Source organism: Gobius niger, assembly GCF_951799975.1.
Source record: "Gobius niger genome assembly, chromosome: 24".
NCBI classification, from domain to species: domain Eukaryota; kingdom Metazoa; phylum Chordata; class Actinopteri; order Gobiiformes; family Gobiidae; genus Gobius; species Gobius niger.
Window position 1 is genome coordinate 9,662,819 of NC_136875.1, and position 22,454 is coordinate 9,685,272.

Below are 22,454 nucleotides of genomic sequence, written 5' to 3' on the forward strand. Positions count from 1 at the left end.
CTTTGCCTGCTCTCCTCGTCCCCCTTCGCTCGCCCCGCCCCGCCCCTGGGCTCTTCCCTCCGCTCCAATGTGGTCCGCACACAAGCACCGCCCCTCCGCGCTGCCTCGGTCCGAGCTCCTCCAGCCGCACTCAGCGAAACGAAGACGCCCTCAGCAACAGCGCGTCGACACTCCGCTCCAGCCACTCACCGCCGCGGGATTAAAAAAAACCCTTTTTCCACACCGAGCGGCTTTTGGAGCTCCGTCCGCTCAGGCGAACCTCACCCCACGGCGAGAACAACCGAGCCCCCTCCTGATCCTGATCCCGAACCATGGGGCTTCTCGATCACAGCTAGCCCGAAGGGGAGCGCACGGTTGTCGGGTTCGCCCAAGCGGTCGAGTCGCCGCTGCGGTCGGCTACTTGCTGTTTTGCTTTAGCCTTCGCGAGATAAACTTCAAGGGGGATTTCCTCGCTGTTATACGGGAATGGTGCTGCGAATCGACGGCTTGTTCAGACAGAGAAAGGCGTGGGGAGCCAGAGCACCGAGCGGCACCAAGAAGCGGACAGGGGGTGTTTTTTTGACCGAAGGGAGCGGCTCTTGTCGGGAGTGTTTTTGTGGTTTGAGCTAGCTGCCGTTGGGGCAAGGCTACCGAACGGGCGACCCCCACAAACACACGCACACAGCCTTTTTTTTCTTCTCTCAGGGTTTTCAATCTTGTTTTATGAGAGGCTAATTCTTTCACCAGCCTCTCGCCACTCGGAAACTACAAGGAAATCGTTTTATATCTTTATTTCCCATCAGATCATGGACAGTTTATGATAGTAAAGCTGATAATATCACATAAGCTGCGCTCAAGCGAAACTACCTGGACTGTGAGTTCTTGCTAAATGCTGTTAGCGTGAATGTAGTCGAGAACCTTTTGTTCATTTGACTTGTTTTGGAAGTTTTTTTTTTCCCCCACTCCCCTTTTTTTTTCCTCCACGTTGGATGCTGGCATCACATTTTACATTTTGCAATCATGATGATAATAACCCGAAAACCAGAGGGCCCAATAGCAACAGGTAACTCATTTCAATATTATACCAATGCTTTGAGTTGTTGTGTTGTTTTGCGTGAGTTCAAAAAAGTGTGGACGGATTATTTAATAGGCTTTTCACAAATATGTTCGTATTATTTGAAGCTAAACTACCAAAACATCTCGGTTTCTTCATGTTTTTGCCGCAGCAGGGGACGCACCTTTTGCACTTAACTTCATTTACGTCGTCTTGAACTCATTTCCGAGCTCATTCCTAGCTTTCGAAGTATATTTGTAGCATCCCATAAGTATTAGATGCACGGTGTGTATCTCACAAATGTCTCGAGTTGACAATATACTGAAGGAGGACTGAACAAATGTCACTCCGGCGCTACAAAAACAACGACCGTATCATGTCGCGTGTCTATATCAGTGATTCGACCCAAAACTTTAGGCCGCATCTTAATTCACAATTGCGTTCGGTGGACACATCGAAGTAAATCTCGTTTTAGCCGCGTTACTATTTTTTCCCCTATGTCTCGAAATCTTGTCACCACCGACTCCAAATTGCAGACTGTCGAGACATCTGTTCAGTTTCCACCTTTCGCGGAACCGGCAACCCCGCCGTGGCATTTACAGAAATATCTCGCGCCCTGAAAATTCGCTTTGATCGCCCGTTTATTTTCTCGGCCGGTCGTCTTCGGTGTCACGTCGTGTCACGCCGTAGACAGGGCACTTGACTGATGCGGACTTTCCACAGAGGTCCTTCAGGTCACTTCTTCTTCGTCTTTTTTTTTTTGGTCAAGAATAGCCACCAGTCGAGCGTGCTGCGTCGTAAACATGTTTTCTTTTGCTTTTTTGTTGCCATATCGATCACGAGACCCACGCTTTCTCTGCATAGTCGATCATTGTTGTGGATTATGCTCTGCCGTGCTTTACGCCTGCCAAGTAAGACTGTCTACTTTTGTGCAACTTTTCTTTTTCTTTTCTAGCATTGGAGCTGCATGACGGGAGGGGAATTGCAATATTTGATAGCTGGCTTAAACATCTTTAGTGTGTTCATTCATCGTATATGCAAAACTTTGCGGAACTGCTCACGTGTGATGATGATTCATACAGTAACCAGACCTTATCTTTATGACGGCCTTGCTGAAACAGTGATGTCACGTGGAGAACCTGTAAACTTAATCAAGTACTGTGGCAGCACAATACTCTTATCTCAAAACGACCTGTGATCAAATACAATGTAAGTTGATCAAAAATAATGGCCATAATAGAGACTTCTGTAAAGTTTTGTGATACCGTTCTTTGAAAAGGGTTTGCACTTTTAATTTCTATATTTGGTGGATGTTTACGCCCAGGTTGACACTAGCTTAAGTTTAGTATTGGTTAATCATAATATTTGCTCAAAGCCTGCCTTGAGTTTAGGATATCCCAGCAGCGTCCAGCAAGTTTTTCCAGATTCCAGTCTTTATCTAAGCTCTTTTTGACAAACCCTTCATACTTTTTATGCTTATTTTGACTTCTGTTAGATATGACATGTTTGTGGTTTTCAGAAATCAATTAACTGCTTGGTTCAAGACTGAAACTGGTTAAAAAAACTTTGTCTCTTATCCAGAACCAGGGCTAAAGCCGGTCAAAAGAACGATCCAGTGTTCTAGGACTAAATTGTGCTTATATCTGTCGGCTTTTTTGCTCTGGGGAAATATTGTTACACCAACTTTGAAACTAGAAACTCTGAACCAGGAGAACTGGAGAAGCTGCCTTTTAGCTCAGCGCGCGTTAGCCAACACATGCTCAGCTGTATTTGTGAGGAAGGAATTTCAACGGTGCGATCCCGGGGCCAGATGGACAGAGGCGTCTGGCTGTTTGCTGTCACAGTGGTTTTCTCGCTGTTTATTTCCCTTTTCCTCTCCAGTGTGCTCCAACAACAAACTCCGATGTTGGGAAAGAGAGTACTCCAAAAAAAAAAGATTGTTGGAGATGAGCAAAGTGGGCAAGAAATGTTAAACCACACTGCGAAACAGTTTAGTACTTGGAAGAAAGTTTGTTGGCCGCAAAGTGTGATTTATGATGCGATGTCGACTTGTGCCCATTCAGTCATTATCAAATTCACAATTACAACTCGGAGCACTTTTGGGAATAGGTAGAGTTGACAATAGTTGTTCGCATGTAGGTGCTGAATGAACGCAACGCGAATGCTATGCTAAATGTACTTCTTACCATACATTTGCAGTGAATTATCAAAATACAGCATCTGGAAAAGGACCTTTCTCTAGTTTATTGGCTAAAATGTTGCGCCAAATGACTAAAATTATGACTGACTAGGGCTGTGCAATTAATCAAAATTCGATTACGATTTCGATTACAACAGTAAACGATTACAAAATTAGCATAATCGCAAAAAAACGATTATAATTGCGCTATTTTATGTCGCTGGGATTATTTTCCCTTCGCTTTTCTCGTGCCGTGGCTCATGCTTTTGCCTGACATAAAAACAAACAGCGCTGTGTGATGATGTCATCAGGCCGCGCTGCTCAGTTTGCTTGCGCAGGTGTGAGGGCTGGCCAGCAGGGGGCAGGTGTGAAACAGGGACCTCTCTTTAATCAAGGCGTACTTTAAATCATTTGTACTTTTATGACTGTCCAGAAAACATAAAATGTAGTGTAGTGTTTTGATTAATAAATGAATAAAATAAAGATAGACTTTTTTTTAAAGGCAACAAATAATCGTTCGAATAATCGCTATTTCAATTATGACAAAAATAATCGTGATTGTTATTTTTTCAATAATCGAGCAGCCGCATGACCGACTCTCTCTTCTACTCGGCTAATGCCTGTGTGCAGTTGTCATTTGTGTAATAGAGTAATCTCATATTACGAGCCCTGGTGTAGCCTGTGTTTGCAGGCTCTGTCCCGGGCTGATGCGTTTGTTTCCAAGCAGCCGCAGCAGGTTAATCTGTCCCAGCGCTGCGCCCCTCTGACGCACCTGAGCACCGGAACTCCTCTCATGGGCCTGTCCCGTAGAGCGCACTGTTTACATGTTTCGAGTTTACTGAGGTAATAGGTAGAGATGCACCGATACTGCGGGTTTGAGTATCTGCTTATATCCGATAGATACCGAGAAGCTTTCTTAAAAGTGTCTTTCTCGGAGTGAAAAAGTGCATCATTTCTCCAGTGTGAGAACAATGAAGTCTTATCTTTTCTTGCAAACCAGCTGTTGCAGATCAATTATCAATGATAGGCTATTTATTAATAAACTGCAATGGGAAATTGCGAAACAAGAAATACTGGACTTTCAACACTACATATTGCGAAAGTTGTGTTTTTAAAGCGGTGAGAGTCAAAACGGGTATAGATACAGACGGCATCTCGTCATAGTAGGGAGCGTGGCTTCGCCAAGGGGGAAAACAGAATCTTTAGAGAAACACAATTTTCCACTCTTTTAGCCATTTTCTGGTGGAATATCAACTTATTTATCACATACAAATAAAGTCAAGTGTAAATCAGGCCCATATGGATATTTTCTCACAGCAGATTGTTCAGTAGAAGTGAAAAAACGGCAGTTGTAGCAAGCGCTAGCTAACCGTTAGCATTAGCCCGATGCTAACATGTAGCATCAAGTTAGCATTCTCCGTTATTCATGTATTTATGGACTGTTGAACCACTTTGCTCCTCCCCATGTCTTTGTTTCTTTATTTACTAGAAACTAAGTTCATAATTCAGCATTTGTTACAGTAGTTTTTGAACAATTAGAGAAAATATAAATTTTTTCAAAATTGTTTTCCCCTTAACTGTTTTCAAAAATGACCATATATGGGCGATTCCCGAGATGCCGTCTGTATCTATCGCTCAGTATCGGATATATTAGCCGATGCCCGATATCGGCTACAAATTGCTACAAATCGGTATTGGATCGGTGCAACCCTAGCAATAGGTTGGCTTTAGGGGAGAACGGTTGGGACTTCACAGTAAAAGCCATGTCTGGAAATAGTTACATTTCTTAATCTTGATTTGCCTGACCTAAACCAAGGGGAAATAATTGGGATTTAAGGTGTGGGGGCTCGCACTTAAGTGTCAAACAGCTGTGAACACTTGGCTCAACAATAGGGTCAAATCTAGGGCAAGGAACCAGGAACAGGCTGCACAATTTGAGGGGGAAAAAAAGCGATATTCATTGAATGTTGAATACCGTTAATATTATTACGATTATTTTGCTTAACTGTAACATTAACTTGTCGAAACAAGGCAAAAAATACAATATTCAGACCAAATCAATGGTAAAAAGGGAGCAAAATGATTTTTTACCCCCCTTTTGAAGTCGGGGAATCAAAATATCTCCACAATATTCAATTTGTCAACTTGACGCCTGTGTAAATATCTAGATATGTGTGATTTATAAGACTGGAAAATTCCCAGGCTGGTTCAAAGTGACACATGGGCTGTATCTCCTGACATACACATGATCTGATGAACAGCCGGCGCGCGGAGTTTGTCATTCGAGAAACCACCTTGTCCCGCAGACCCCGAAGGCATCACCCTGCCCACTCCACGCGCCAACTCCTAAGACCAAAACAAGCACTCGAACAGCACCCGAGCAGTATTTCCCACAAAGTACTTTTCTTTGTCCACATGGTTGATAATTCTCATGACCACGTTGTAATTCCATTTGACGAGATCACATTTGAGGCTATTTTAACTCTGCGTGTAAGTACAAGTAAATAGGCAACTGAACCATGTCATAAGCCAGCGCCAAATGTGGGAATTGGGTCACATTAGATTCAATTCAATTACCAAACAAACCATATCAAGTTTTGTGACCCAGCGCTGCCAAAGCGAGCGTGCCTGGCCTTGCTCTGACGGGGGAAAGTCATTTGAATAGCACTATTTGTGTACAAAATAAATAAGGCTTTGCGAAGAAAATAGATGTGGAATAAAGTTCCGTAATGCATCTTTAAGTAAATGCTCAAATAAAGTTCACAGCATTTAGGCAAGTTAGTTGAAATGGAGCTGCACAGTAAAGGAAAATGCACGAATTGAGTGCTAAAGTAATACTGCAGGATGATATAATACTACATGCTAACTGCGAGATGGAATATCCTGAACTCTACAGGGATTCCAGTTTGTCGCAGCCCTTCACATTCGATAGCCACGGATCTTTGCATCTCAGTTGTTGTGACACAGGTATTTTTCGTTTTCCTTGAGCGATATTGGCACCGATATCGAGTTATGTGACCCAGTGCCGCCGGGGCGAGCGTGCCTGGCCTTGCTCCCCGTTAGCCGCGCTGGGTGTCGATGTCGCGCTCGCGTATTTGAACGACACACCTGACGACCGGAGCACGGGGACAGATGGGCAGGACGGAAAGGCACTGCCGTCACCGCGGCATCTGTTCCCCTCATTATAAGGCCAATAATACCTCGCCGCCACCGTTGGCCGCGCGCTAGCACAATTACAGCGCTAAGCCGTCCCTCTGAGCCGCGCAGGTGAAGGCTAACGGACGTGACTAATTAAGACGGGGAGGTTATGTGCGCTTTAGGGCACCTCAGCGTGGATATTTTAACATTTTAGAATCAGCACTCTTGATCACGAAGGACTTTGCATGGATTTGCATCTTATTCAGTTGGAAATCAGTATAGCTAACGGCATGCTAGCAAAAAAGGCTTGTCAATATATCCACAACAAAATGTATGTTAGCTTAAAAATGTTAAAATTTTGTTCAGTTTTATCCTGGTGTTGGTCCTGATATTGTCTTTCTTTCCCCCTCAATGACATGCTAACAAATCAACATGGCTAATAATGAACGTAGTCTGAGTACAGTGGGAATTGTCTAGTGGAATATTCGTACCAGCTTTCATTTTAGCCAACGCTGCGCTAACAAATATAGCGAATAATAAACGTAGTTGGCGTTTAGTGAACTTGTTTTAAATGGGATGTACAAGCTGTCATTTTAGTTAAGCATGCTAACTAATAAACATTGTGAATAATAAACGCCGAAGTGCAGTAGGAGTTGTTTGGCTTAAAATGTAATATACAAGCTGTCATTATAGCTGACTGCATGCTAACAAATCAACAGTACGGATAATAAACAGTGCAGAACTAAGTTGTACAGGGTAGGGCTGAACAATATGGACAAAATTTCATATCTTGATATTTATGCCAGATATCGATACGAGATGATGTAACTATGGGTTAGGTGAAAATCAAGCATTTTTCAGAAAAATAAAGACATAATAAAGAGTGCAGTTTTATTGATGAAAATCTATATATGTTCATATGTCGATAGTAATACGATAACGATATATCTCTCTAGTACAGGGTCACCTAAACTTGCACACATGTATATTATGATAGAACGATGTTATAACATGGTTGAAAGGTTGATTTTGCACGACATGTCTCTAAACTTGTTTACTTCTGCTGCAGCTGACTGCGGAGCAATTATTCAGACTGACAGTTTCATTAAGGAGGCATTAATTTCATGTGTGTGAGTCAGTTTTGACAAGTTGTGTAACCTGTACGTGCGTAATAACCCGTAAATAATGTTGCTGCCTTTCTCGTGCCTGCTCTGCGTCCAAAATGCAGACAGAATAAACTGAACTGATAGTTTGTTTTGGACTCCTGACATGGCTACCGGCAGCTTTTATATTTTGGAGTATTTTGAGCTATGATTTAAAGCAGGGGTCGGCACGTTTGCTCGGTGGAGGGCCGGTTTTCTTCATCGTCAAAAGACCAAGGGCTGGACCCTCCAATTGAAGCAATTGAAGTAAAGCATCACTTTCTACATATGCCAGTGTTGTACATCATATACACTGGAAAAATGTCCATCGTAAATGAGATTAAATTACTTATAATCGCTTGAATAAAGGTTTTTGAACTAATCCAAGATCAGATAAAAACACCAATGCCAATTGAACAAATAGAAATCCCACTGGAAATCAAACAAATTAACTTTTACTGTAAAAAAAAAACTTGAAATTATACAAAATAATCTGAATTAAGAAAAAACGTGTGCTTGTTCCATTGGCAAGAATAGTTTGTATCTGCTTTAAGACCAGACCAAATCCACTCAATCTTTAGATTTAATGCCTTAATTCAAGTATTCTTAGAGTATTCTTTTAGGATTATAGCCTAAAAGGGAGCTCTGCTAAGACATTTTAAGGAATTTACAGTATTTTTTAACATTTCTAGAGTACTTTAACAGGCATTTGAGCTCTGATTTAGGTCATAGTATTTCTCAAAATCATCTCGAGGGCCAGAGTTTGATTATGGAGGGCCGTTTTTGACGTTGCCTACCCCTGATTTAAAGCCACACAGTCTAACATTTCACCACATAGATAGAATAAAACCCAAGCCTCCATTTGTTAACGGCTGGTTCTTCAGTTCTCGTGACATTGCTCTGTGGTTCGTAGTCGTCCCTGGGAGGTAAACACGTTTCCTCCAGCGCGTTTGGTCGTAATCGTCGTCATACTTCAGCCTCTTACTCACAGCTTTATTGACCTCATTCCAAAACTTCCTGCCTTTTGTTTCCCCGCAGCGCGTCACGGCGACGGCCTGTATGACTCCTACATGAGAACGGAGCACATCCTGAAGGAGGATTCGGACCCCAGCAGCCCCAACGGACTGCCCCCCATGCCCAAACACACGGTGAGCCCACACTTCCTGTCTGCACGGGCCACTTCCTGTTCAGAGGCCAGCTGTAGTTTCCACTCTCTCTCACGCGTGGTGTGTGTGAATCAGTTCCAGAGCAGTCTTCTGGGTCATCTTTATTTCAGACTTTAATGGTCCTTATCTAAAATAGTTGCTTTTGACATGGTTTACACACAGTTAATACAATTTAGTTGTCCATATTTGATTTTGATGTAGGCTTTGCACTACTTGTAAGGTGAAATATTTTACCCAATGTACTTGATGAAAAAACTCTGAGAATTACTTGACTACAGTGCCCACCCTGATTTAAATACTTTATATTTTAATTTTACTAATGAAGTGCCCCCTGAGACGAGCAAAGGCAATAAATTGTTGTTAAAGGTAACAAATAGGGCTGCAACCAACGATTATTTTGGTAATCGACTAATCTACCGATCATTTTTACGATTAATCGATTAATCGCTTTAATCGCTTAACTGTGAAAGGTGCATGGAAATTGTATTTTTCTTTATTTTTTTGTATCACATAGAGCTAAAGTGGTGCCGTTTGAGGACATGTTGATGGAGTAAACTTAAAGTAAACGTTTGTAGGAGGCTCTTTGTGCTAATTCTGCTTTCTGATTGGACGAGACAAAGACAGATATTTGTGAAATTTACGATGTACAAAACACTGCAGACCCTCACTTTAAAAACAAAGTAGGTTTTCATCCAAAATACATAATTGTCATGTCTTTTTAGCTCAATTTTAGTCTGTGTTTACTAGAAAACGATTAATCGATTACTGAAATAGATGACAACTATTTTAGTAATCGATTAGTTGTCGATTAATCGATTAGTTGTCGATTAATCGATTAGTTGTTTCAGCCCCAGTAACAAATTTGTATTTTATTCTGCTCAAACAAAAGGTCTGCAGTCGGGGAAGAACGATGCAGGTGTGCAAACAATATTAAAGCAATATCTTACTGTTCCGTGCCATTTCAACACGAATTGTAGCTTTTTCACAATTTTTTGTCAAAACGAGACTTTAAAAAGCAAGAAATCAAGACCAAAACGAGTGATATCGAGATATTTCTTGGCTTCCATACGGATAGTGCATCACCAAATATTGTAGCACAGTATATTTGGCAGTGCATTTCCTGAAAACAATAAATTTGCTTCAGTCTTCTCTCGAATATTTTCTTATTGCTCCTGGATCTGTTGGAATATCCACTTCTCGCCATGTATGTTAGAAAATCCCCCCTCCCCGAGATGGTTGTGGTTTACAGTCTGTCCATTGAAAGGGGGCACGTGATGAGGACATATTCGCCGTTAATCCCCTCCCCCCGCACTCTCTCCGGTCACATGCGGAGCAGGCAGTTAACGTGGATTGATTGACGCTCGAGGCGGCGCAACAAATCAAACAGTAAAAAAAAACTACATTCTTGTTGGGTTGCCGTTTGCTTATCCTGGCAGCCATTTTGGTTCTCGTCTGGAGCAGAGACTATGCAAATCACGTTCAAAGGTATTCGTTTGGAATCACTTTGGTGTGACTGAGATTTGCAAATGATGTTGTGGGAACACTTTATAATTACTACACCTTTTTGTTAGCCTGATTAAATTGACTTTACTTAATTTTACACAGTTCAGTCCAAAATCGCAAGTGTTTTTTTTTGTTTTCCAGCAAATTGTGTCAAAGACCAAAGATTACGGACACGTTTCTGTATCGCGACCTGGACTTTTTGTCTTTCGACTTTGACCGAGCCGTTGCCTTATCTTATCTGACTGCTCATATACAGTAGCCCCCTGCACCTTTTCTCTTCTCAAAGACCAGTTTTGGTTGAATACTTCAGTACCAGTAAGAATAAAAGGGATGGGGATATTTTGTAAAGAGTTATTGGGCTTGAAAATGTGACCCACAAACTGTTTCTCCGGGCAAACATGGCCGCCGGCGCCCTCCCCTCTCCTGGCCTCTGTCGTCTCTGTCCCGGGCACGAGCGGGAGCTTTTATTTAGAGCAAACGTGACTATGGTTTGTCCCAGTTCAGCGGAGGATAATGTGCAAATGCGTAGTGGCATCTAAGGACGGTAAAGCTGTCGCTGAACTCACTGAGCACAAAGAAGTCAGATTTTCAAAAGCACTAAAACCTGCCATGTGCATTTTAAATAAGTACTGAGTCAGGACCAAAATGGAACTTTTGTTCTGTTTAATGTTTTTTTGTTTAAAGCAGAACTAAGTAACGTGTTAAACCTTAATAAATCCTTTCCGTAGTCCCTGTGGGGGTAATACAAGTGTTTACGGGATGATTGGAGGGTCTTTCATCTCCCCCTGGTGTCTCTGGACAGAAAACCATGTTTGCAACTTGACTGCCACCGGTGCGGAGAAAGCAATACACACTAGTGGAATCACGAAGAAGAAGCTAACATGCTAACTGCGGGCTAACGTCACTTTAAACAGTATTTACAGCCAGGTTTGAGTGAAAAAAAATATTTCCATTGTATAATTGGATGCACAGTAACCCTCTCTCCCTTCGCCTTTCCTGTCAGCGTAGTATTTACTCTCCAAGACAATTAATAAGTTTAAAAATCGTAACTTGCTACTACACCTGCAGTTGCGCTTATGGCCTCTAGGGGAAAGAGTTACTTAGTACTGCTTTAAGACTGTGTTGGCAACAACATGTGTAAATCTCAGCCAGATGGAAGACCTCATTTTCAGTTTTGTTTTTCAATATCTTGCAGCTTCTTGTGGATGTTTTGTCACGCTAATACTGTGGTGATGCATTGTTCTTATACTGTGCAGCCTAAATGTGATCTAAACCTTGGCTAACACATGGACTAAAACTACTGAATCAAGCTGAGAATGGGGAAAGGACGACTCCAAGATTAGATTAGACAATACTGGACCGATACCTGTTGTTTTAATGAAATCTAAGTCAATATGGACAAGCTCAGAACCTGGAGAATTAGTTTGAACTATTATCTTTGATCGACTAGTAACAGTATGCTAATGCTAGTGGAAGCTAATCAAGGCTGGGACAGAAACTATGATTGGATCACCTCAAGTAATGAAAGTAACATTGGCCACTGCTGGAGTGTGGTTAGAGAATAACAGATAACACATTATACACGAGTAAATAATCAGATCACTTTAATGCAACCTAAAGCCTGGCTAAGGATAGTTTGTGAAGAAAAGCCCAATTATCCTTGTTTAATGTCTTTACTTAGTTTATTAACAGGTATAATTGATCTGTAACATCTTGTTTGAAAGAAAAGATAAGACTTTACTGATGCAATGGAGATGAGAGGACCATTCACTTTTCTGTATTTTGATATTGCAGATTGGGAATTAATCTGTGTTTTATTTCGACTGTTGTACCTGCATTTCAGTTCGTGAAGCTTTCCCTGTTTCACACTTTGCTGTTGTGCTTTGGGTGCCCCTCTCAGTGTAACCAGCTGAACAGGTCTTCAACAGAGAGCAATAGAGTCTTGAGTTGAGTGATTGATACTGACTCCCTGCTCACTATGGAAGAACATCAAAGCAATCACTCAATTCCAAGACGTTTGCATAACATTTTTATCAAAGAAATCGTAATTATCAGAGCTATTTAATTTAAATGCACACCTAGCAATCATTGAATTATCTAAGTCTCATTTTTGGTTTATTTTCTTGCGGTCGACTTTACAAAAGGCTACTATCGAACATTATGAATCTCTCACTCTCAAACGTGTCTTTTCTTTTCCCCTGATGAGTATCTGTTTGTAAAAAAGAGTGTCTCTAGTTCATAGGTGCATAAATCCGTACCGTGTTACTTGTCTTTGAGTCACAGTAATTACTATATCGACCTGGGTTTCAATAAATGATATATATCTTTGGGTTTAATCATCATCGGTCCGTTTATTTATGTATTGAATTCCTAATTTTGTCATGCTTTTAAACATTGTCATTGGAAGCTTCGATCGTTTAGTTCCTCCTCTCAATTTTTGTTCAGTTTTAGTCATCGTGAACAAATAATGAAACCCTGACATCTGTTTAAAGCGTAGTCGTCCAGCCTGGGCCGGTGTTACTAGCTGATGTAGCTCTCTTTTTCGAGCGGAAACCCCTGCGTTATCCCGGCCCGGAGATAAGCTTCGCCACCATCTGCCGCAACGCACTGATTTACCGTCGGCCTCCGTCTCTGAGACACTTTCCACTGGCCCCAGAGATCAATGAAGGCCCGAGCGTCCGTCACGGTGGCAGACGGATTCGATTTGACCGTGCTGAAAAGGGGGAATCGATGGCGTTCAGTCACTACGGCGCGGATTAGGTCAGTGGTGCTTTTAAGGCTACGGATTTGCCTCTTTCTTACGACTCGCAGCTTCGAATTGCGATTTTTTCTGACCAGTATCGGGAGCGTTGATGTTTGTGAGCGCAATGATACGTAAAAGGCTTTTCTAGTGTCCCACAACGTAAGACAAAATGAGCCCTCTCTGTTATTCCTTTTTGTAAGCCGTGAAAAAGATGGCCGCTTCCTTCCCGACTGGGTGTGCGAGTGCGGTTACAATCACAGCAAGAGCATCCCAGTTTATTTTTTGTGCCAAAAATGAATGACTGTTGGCAAGTTGTTTAATGGATTTATAAACCGTCCTATGTAGGGTTTAAAGCAACAGTCTGGAAGGTTAAATGTTTTACTGATTTAACCAATTGCATATAATTGACCACCTGGGCCTAACATTTGACATAGCGTAAGAAATATCCATTTTTTTTTCTTCTAAAGTCCCTCCATTTGCTGAAATCCGCAACCAATCAGAGTCTCCGGTGCTATCACTTTGACCAATGAGACGAGCTCTCCGTGAACCGGCCAATGGTCCAACCAGGAGGGAGGGCGGGGCAACGTTATTGTTTACTTTTTAAGCAACTCTTTAAATACTTTTTTAAAAATCGTTTTGCAATCTTACAAACTATCATTTTAACCTCTTAACCCACACCTAAACCGAGCACATTATCTCCAGTTTGGCGTTGCCCAAATCTAAAAGCTTCTTGTTAAAATAGCAACAAAAATGAGACGAAAACAAAGATGGAAATACAATAAAAGAGTCACAAGTGACAAAGAAAGTGATGAAAAAGCTTAAAAAAACAAATAAAATAATATTAATTGCTCGTTTATTTTACTGTTAGTTTGTCGACCAGTTTTGCAGCACTAATCGTACACATTTATTTCCAAACGTTCAGTATATCCAATTTGCTTTAAATATCCAAATGTTCCCACATTCCCCTGTTTTTTTGTATTTTCAGCTGAATCCACAAATCTCGATTGACCGAAAACAGGGTTAATCAAGTTAACGCGTGGATCACAATTCAAAGATTCAAAAAGATTGTATTTTCAATTCATATGAATCGAAGTTTTCATTTCTCTCAAGTCCTTGGCGTAGGCGGGGTTGGGTGGGAGTTCAGCTTCCTCAATCACTCAATGAAAATAAAACCAAACAAAAAGCGTTCAGTGCATTGGGTTAGCATTCACATTTGAACATTTGATATTGTTTGACCACGTACAAATTGAGTCCCATCAAAATACAAAGCTCAAACCATATAAAAGGTTGACGCACACTTTAATTTGACCTGCGTAGTGTTGTCCCGTGCTGACATGCAAATTTCCACGTACGTAAAGAGTTTGTTTTAAATTCCCGGCCACTTCCCCTTTAAGGCTGGTGACCTGTCTGCGTGAGGGATTCCCACAGAGCCACATCACCAGCGGAGCAGCCTCTTCAGTCTGAGAATATAATCTAACTTTAATGACTGGCATTTCCCTCGAGCTCCATAATCTTGCGGAGCGCCGTTTCCGCTGCACAGAGAGAGAGAGAGAGAGAGAGATGGGTGGATAGAGAGAAAGAATGAATTCCTGGGGTTCCTCCAAGAAAATGTTTACACCAAGAGTTCCTTGACCATCAGAGTCATACATTTTCTGATCTGATTTTACACACTTGGCTGCTGAAGTGCTACGACTTGTCCCATTTGGCGACATATTGTGGGCCTATTTCTTTTTTGTGTCCTTTCTCATGTTTGTTTGATGTGTTGAGACAGCGGACGGTTGAGAAATTGTGGTAGAGATGCCAGAATATCACTGAATTGATTTATTTGATTTGATTTATTCTTATTATTGTTTCTTTCACATAAGTGCTCAGCTCTCGTGGGCTTACAAGACACATTTCAAAACAGAATTAAAACACCTGCTTCTGAAAAACTTTCTAATTGAACCTCTTAACTCCCGCCTGAACCGAGAGCATTTTCTCCAGTTCAGCTTTACCCAAATCCTGTAGGCCAGTGTAACACCTCATTTGAAATCAAATCAAATCAAATCAATTTTATTTGTATAGCGCTTTTCATACATGTCATGTAACACAAAGTGCTTTACAGATTTAAAAACATTCTCTCACACCCACTTCCTTCCAAAAAAAAAAAAAAAAAAAAAAAAAAAAAAAACAGACACATTGTAGACCTACAAAACACATTGTAGACCTACAAAACTCATCAAAATGGATCTTTTTCCTCATGTCATCAAATTTTTTTCCATTCCATTTTTGGTCATTTTTTTGGTCATTTTTTTGTCACATCTTCATCATTGTTTTTTCGTCTCAGTTTTGTCGCTATTTTCACACCTTTTTTCCAGAAGCTTTTGGATTGGGGTAAAGCCAAACTGGAGAAAATGTGCTCGGTTCAGGTGGGAGTTAAGGGGTTAAAATTCAAAGCTAAAGCCAAAACGTCTTCCATGTTTATGAAAAAAAATACAACTGGTAAAACTAGTGGTAAAACTGGTAATATCCATAGGCAATAATATATATATATATATATATATATATTATATAAAAATCTAATAATACAAAAAGACTATCGGATCGGTATCGGCCAGATGAAGTGTCAAAAATATCGGATCGGGAGCTCAAAAAAGCGGATCGGTGCGTCCCTACAGAAGACTACAATGACACGATTTTGTCTCTTAATATTAGATTTTGGCATGTCCAGATTGTTCAGTTTTACAATACCTCCCCTTGGATTAGCTGGGGAGAAAAGTAGTTTTGGTGTAGTCTGTACAAAAATGGTGTCAAAATCATTATCTTGTCCGTTTATCTTTTGTAGCTGGACATGCTAACCGTCGGCGATTATATAGATACAGATCTTCTCATAGAAGGGGGCGTGGCTTCGCCGAGGGGGAAAATAGAATCTTTAGAGAAACACAATTTTTCATTATTTTTAGACATTTTCTGGTGGAATATGAAGTTTTTTAACACATAAATAAAGTCAAGTCTAAATCGGGCCCATATGGATATTTTCTCACAGCAAATTGTTCAGTAGAAGTGAAAAAACGGCAGTTGTAGCTAGTACTAGCTAGCCGTTAGCATTAGCCCGATGCTAACATGTAGCATCAAGTTAGCATTCTCCGTTATTTATGGGCTGTTGAACCACTTTGCTCCTCCCCATGTCTTTGTATCTTTATATAGTAGAAAAGTATAATCATAATTCAGCATTTGTTAAAGTAGTTTTTGAATAATTAGAGAAAGTTTAGATTTTTCTCCAAATTGTTTTCCCCCTTAACAGTTTTCTAACATGACCATATATGGGCGATTCCAGAGATGCCGTCTGTATCTATAGATGGGATGAGCTCGCTTTCCTGTTGATAAGAATCGCTCGCTGCTCTTTGCGTAAACCCGTCGCGCTCGTTGAACGGCCATGGCTCGGTCGGTGAAGCGCTCGGGCCTCTGGAGTTATAAACATTGTCCCTCTTGTAATGGGTTGTAATCTGACGCCTCATCTCTGCCACATTCAAATGAAGCCTTTGTATTTGCCGGAGATGTGAATGGACACAGTGCTATTGTTTGTTTTTTTCCCTCCCCTCCCCAACCTGCCTCTTAAAGCAACAATTAACCGTCAACTGTAACGACCCCAGACCCAACTCCGTCCGACAATGTAGCTACAGTATCTGTCTGCTCATGTTCTTTCAGGGTTTTTTTTTTTTTGCTAGCCTGGCAAATGTACTACTTGGAAAATGTGCAGAAGTTCAGTTTCAGTCGTGAATTTCCTCATTTAGTTCCATTGTTGCTTTGACACAGTTTGATGACAAAACAAATTACTTCATTGAAATGGTTCAGCAAAATATCGGCATTATACCTACCACCATGTTTTAGGTTAAAAAACGGATTTCCAGCTAGATAAATTATTGTAATATTCAGAAACAAATATATGTCTCTTTCATATATACTGTAGGCTCTGTGTGGATGTTTTTGGCTAACTTACTGTTTGCCGATGTAGGATGACGACTACTTCCTGTCTACATATTAACGTGAATTTAAAAAAAAAGGGATTTAGAGAAAGAAAACTTAAATAAGCGTCAAGCTGAGTGTGTTAAAGGAATAGGCCACCGTTTTTACATACTGAGATATGTTCTTACCTTAGCTTTGACGAGTTCTTTAGGACCTGTCTGATCTTCACCCGTGCCTTCAGTCACGTAAACACAGCGCAGACGGCGTTAGCATTTAGCCTCTCCCTCTCTCCTCTATAGCTCCAAAACAGGTCAAGATAGAAGCTACCAAGCTCTTCCACGTTTTCCCTATTTAAATATGGTTACGTGACGTGTTCCACTACAAAGTATAATTACCCAAAATTAAACAATGTGGATTTTCTAAGCGGATAAAAGGACTATATTGTAAGGCGTAATAATACCAGGAGCAGTTCGAAATCCGCGCAGTAATCTTCACTTTACTGTGCGGATGCCAAATTACTCCTGGTATTATTACGCCTACTTTGTAGTGTAACACTTCACGTAACCATATTTAAATAGGGAAAACGTGGAAGAGCTTGGTAGCTTCTATCTTGACCTGTTTTGGAGCTATAGTGGAGAGAGGGAGAGGCTAAATGCTAACGCCGTCTGCGCTGTGTTTACGTGACTGAAGGCACGGGTGAAGATCAGACAGGTCCTAAAGAACTCGTCAAAGCTAAGGTAAGAACATATCTCAGTATGTAAAAACGGTGGCCTGTTCCTTTAACTTTCATGAAAAAAGTCAGTTCAGGTGGTGGCACTATTTTACTAGCGCAAAATTAGCGTTAGCCTTTAGCTTTTGGGCAAAAACATTGGCATTTGCAAACACAGCACAGAGCCAAAAGTGTGTTGCTTTACTTCATCATATCGACAAGTTCCACAAACAATCATCATTTCTTTTAAAAGTGGATCTCACAAACCTCTGGGATACACCATGCAATGTGAAGCCAGATGAGAATCTCAGGGCTTCTCTGGATATTCATTGACCAGTTGTTTGAAAGAGCGGAAAAACACGAGTTTAAACGTGTTTCAGTTTGATGTGGAAATGGCCTTTCAGCATTTGCAAGCCTCCTGCGGTCCAGTATAATAATTGGACTTCCTCATGCTACTCTTGTCGCCTAGCACTTCGTCTATCGAAAGTCTTCCGTGAACGCACAGCCATAACGAACGATCTCTGTTGTGTCTGCTGCAGGTGGTCAGCAACAAGTCTGTAATGAGGGACCAGGTTTCGATCCGCGGTGGACAGCTCAAGGTCAAGTACCTGTACGAGGACTCCACCAACAACCGCAAAGTCAACGCGATCTCCACCGCGGGCGCCCAGAACGGAGCCACGCCCAACAAGACGGTGCCGGCCTCCACCCTGGCCAAGGAGCACAGTGTGGAGAGGTAAGGGCTTAAAGATGCAGGAGTGTCGGGAGCAAAGAAGACGTGTCTGTTGATTGTTTTTCACTGAACTCCTCATTGTTCTTCCAGCACTGAATCCAATAAGGGCTCCAGCGAGTCGTCCAGCGGTAATGGCAGTAAGTGCAGCCCCCTCACTCCGGACCAGGCCCTGAGGCTGTACCGGACCCAGCTCTTGCCCATCGAACACTCCGAGATCCTGTCGTTCCCAGACGTCTACTTTGTGGGTCCCAACGCCAAGAAACGCCCCGCTGTGGCCGGAGGGAGCAACAACTGCGGCTACGATGACGAGCAGGGCGGGTACATCCACGTTCCCCACGACCACCTGGCCTATCGATACGAGTTCCTAAAGGTATTGTTCAACTTCTTCTTGACTGTAGATCGGTAGATGGAAGTCTGAGACCTTATTGCACTTGAAAGTATTTTGTAGCGTTTACAGACTATGGCTCTTCTCTTGTGGGGCGTATACAGTCCAGGCCTAACTGTATCTCCGCCTTGTCCTCCTCAGATCATTGGGAAGGGGAGCTTTGGGCAGGTGGCCAAAGTGTACGACCATAAGACGCAGCAGCACCTGGCTCTGAAGATGGTGCGCAATGAGAAGCGTTTCCATCGCCAGGCGCAGGAGGAGATCCGTATCCTCGAGCACCTGCGGAAACAGGACCGTAGCGGCGCCATGAACGTGGTGCACATGCTGGAGAACTTCACCTTCAGGAACCACATCTGCATGACCTTTGAGCTTCTCAGCATGAACCTGTACGAGCTCATCAAGAGGAATAAGTTCCAGGGTTTTAGTCTGCCACTCGTCCGCAAATTCGCCCACTCCATCCTGCAGTGTCTGGAGGCTTTGAGCCGGCACCGCATCATCCACTGTGACCTCAAGCCAGAGAACATCCTGCTGAAGCAGCAGGGCCGCAGCGGCATCAAGGTAAAGCCACATCCTCGCTACACACTGTATACACATATACTTTATCTGGAGTGGTTTTCACAATGGTCTTTTCTCTTCAGGTGATAGACTTTGGCTCCAGCTGCTTCGAGCACCAGCGCGTCTACACCTACATCCAGTCTCGTTTCTATCGCGCCCCGGAGGTGATCCTGGGCTCACGGTACGGCCTTCCCATCGACATGTGGAGCTTTGGCTGTATTTTGGCCGAGCTGCTGACAGGATACCCGCTATTCCCCGGGGAGGACGAGGGCGACCAGCTGGCCTGCGTCATGGAGTTGCTAGGCATGCCTCCACAGAAGGTGCTGGAACAGGCCAAACGAGCCAAGAACTTTATCAACTCCAAAGGCCATCCGCGCTACTGCGGGGCCAACACTCTGCCCACAGGAGCCACGGTCCTCACAGGCTCCCGCTCCCGACGGGGGAAGATGAGGGGTCCTCCGGGCAGTAAGGAGTGGAGCACTGCTCTTAAAGGCTGTGAGGATGCCACCTTCACTGACTTCATAAAGAAGTGTCTGGACTGGGACCCCTCGTCCCGCCTGACGCCCAGCCAAGCACTCAGACACCCCTGGCTGTACCGCCGGCTGCCCAAGCCAAACCCCGCTGACAAAAGCCAGGGGTCCACAGTCAAACGACTGCCCGAGCAGCACAGCACCTCCTTCCCCTCAATCCTCGCCAAAGGGGGGCCCAGCCTGGGGACTACCACCACCAGCAACAAACTGCGCAGCACCATGATGGGCGATTCAGCAGACGCCATCCCCCTGCGCACAGTGCTACCCAAACTGGTGACTTAGAGAGCGAGAGAGAGATGACTCCTCTTCGCTCCGCCCCGCTCAGCTCCTCTGGAGGAGCGCGGGGCCCAGGACACTAGGTTTTTAAACTGGTTTGGTTCTTTTATTTGTTTTGTACTGCGCGGTGTCGACACCCCAGGTTTTGTTTTTAATATTAGTGAGCTCCGAAGACAAACGCTCATGAGTTTTTTACAGAAGATTTTGAAAAAAAACTGTGGAATTTTCTGTATTGAGCCTTGTTGATAAGGTTTGATTTAGATAATGCTTTTAAAATGTTTGTGTGAGTGGACGACATCTTTCTGAGCAACTGTTCGTAAGTGTTCTCACGAGTGTCACCCCACAGCATCCTTCAGCAAACAGAGACTTCACACTTGAAAAGGGCTACAACATCATCACCCGAGCTACCACTGAAACCTAGTCTCGCACCATCCTCCACACACTGAGGCCCTCGCAGAGCATTGGCAATTATGTAGGCAACATTTTTTAGCAATAACCCATTTCTGTCCCATCTTCCCTGATCCGAGGTGCTTGCATGGGAGCTCGATATGTTACAAGAGGACGCGTGTGTGATTTTTAGCTTCTCGGTGCTACGCTGACGTCAGTAGTTGGCACGTGTGGGGGCAGGGCGTGGGGACAGTTGTCTCTTTCTCCGTCCCTGTCACCGTAGTGTCATGGCCGACGCAGTTCAGATAGCTGCCAATTTTATTTTTATTTTTTAAAAGAAAAAAAAAGTTTAGAGAAGAAACGAGCTTGCACATAAAGACTGTGAACGGTGCCAGGAAAGTTGACGTTGGGAAGTTTAGACGGATGTTCTGTCTGCTGCCTCCGATGGCCGTAGATTCACTGAAAGAGAGTAAATAAAGGTGATGTGGCCTCAAGCTTTGTAATCCTTTTTTATTATATGAGCCAAGTTTCTAATAATGGGCCAGTGAAAATGGATAGGTTTTATGGTACGCGAGAGAGATGGTGTTTCTCAGGGAGTCATACTTGATACATCCCTTAATCCTCCTTTTGTTTGACCCTTTTGTTACGGCCGCAGGTGCATTTTTGGGGCAAGTGAAGCAATGGTTTTGGGGCGGAAGTGTTAGCATTAGCGACCAAATATTTATCATTGTAAATCCAAATAAATGTGATGCCTGGTAAAGAATGGACTGTGCATTAGCATGAGGATCAGTGTCATGAACTAAGCTACTTGCTAAAAACTCACAAAGTCTTACTGATCTGGACAAGCAGGCAAACAAAAATGGCAATTCAGCAGTTCTGTATTGACGAGCTTGGTTTGCTAAGCTATGCTACAAGCTACCGTGTTGCCATTTGAAAAGGAGTAAAGACGAGGAACACGCTACGACGACTTGTATAGATACAGACGGCATCTCTGGAATCGCCCATATATGGTCATGTTTGAAAACAGTTAAGGGGGAAAACAATTTTGAAAAAATCTAAACTTTCTCTAATTACTCAAAAACTACTTTAACAAACGCTGAAATATGAATATAGTTTTCTACTAGATAAAGATACAAAGACATGGAGAGGAGAAAAGTGGTTCAACAGCCCATAAATACATAAAAAAAACGGAGAATGCTAACATGATGCTACATGTTAGCATCGGGCTAATGCTAACGGCTAGCTCGCGCTAGCTACAACTGCCGTTTTTTCACTTCTACAGAACAATCTGCGTGAGAAAATATCCATAAGGACCCGATTTACACCTGACTTTATTTATGTGATAAATAAGTTGATATTCCACCAGAAAATGGCTAAAAAGGGAGAAAAATGAGTTTCCCAAATTATTCTATTTTCCCCCTTGGCGAGGCCACGCCCCCTTCTATGACGAGATGCCGTCTGTATCTATAGTGTCTGCTCTCTGCATGGGTAGTGTGTTCCAAACTTTACCCACCAAAATATCTCAAATTAAGAACCAAGAGAAACTTGTGCGTTGTCTACAAGTTGGTGGAGAAATTTGGCTAGGTTTAATATTTAGCCACCACACATTTTGTTTGGCTAATTAGCAAGTTTATCCTCCTGAATGCCTCAGTTCCTTGTTGATAAGCTAACTTTGGCTAAAACGAGTTGGCCAATCTTTACCTGTGTTTTGTTGTCAGTGCCTGGGAAGCAAACATTAGCACGTGTAACGCTGTTTTTGACTTGTTTCCTTCCATTTTAAAGGCTACATGCTAATACTGTCATTTGAATCAGGGTTGTTGAAATACCAATGCTGATTTTATGCTCGCACCACAGTGTTATTTTCTGGTCTCACTATTGGCAAATACCCCGATCAACACTGTGTTATTTAAACTATGGGCCCACAGAGGCTAGCAGTGGCCGTTTACCGCATCGTAGCTAGTGCTAAGCTAGCGCCTTAAATACTGATGGTCAGGGCTCGGCGGACACACGAAAAAACTTTAAAATATCCCAGA

At 42.7% G+C, this 22,454-nt stretch overlaps 1 protein-coding gene across 1 annotated transcript; it reads left to right on the forward strand.

The window, feature by feature from the left end:
• The first annotated feature begins 306 nt into the window (after positions 1-306).
• Positions 307-20,751, forward strand: dyrk3 (dual specificity tyrosine phosphorylation regulated kinase 3). Its single transcript, XM_079582183.1, has 6 exons — positions 307-1,042; positions 8,531-8,640; positions 18,098-18,291; positions 18,379-18,658; positions 18,815-19,231; positions 19,312-20,751. Exons 1-6 carry the CDS (start codon positions 1,000-1,002, stop codon positions 20,038-20,040), a joined length of 1,773 nt encoding a protein of 590 aa, XP_079438309.1. The 5' UTR covers positions 307-999; the 3' UTR covers positions 20,041-20,751.
• The last annotated feature ends 1,703 nt before the right edge of the window (positions 20,752-22,454 follow it).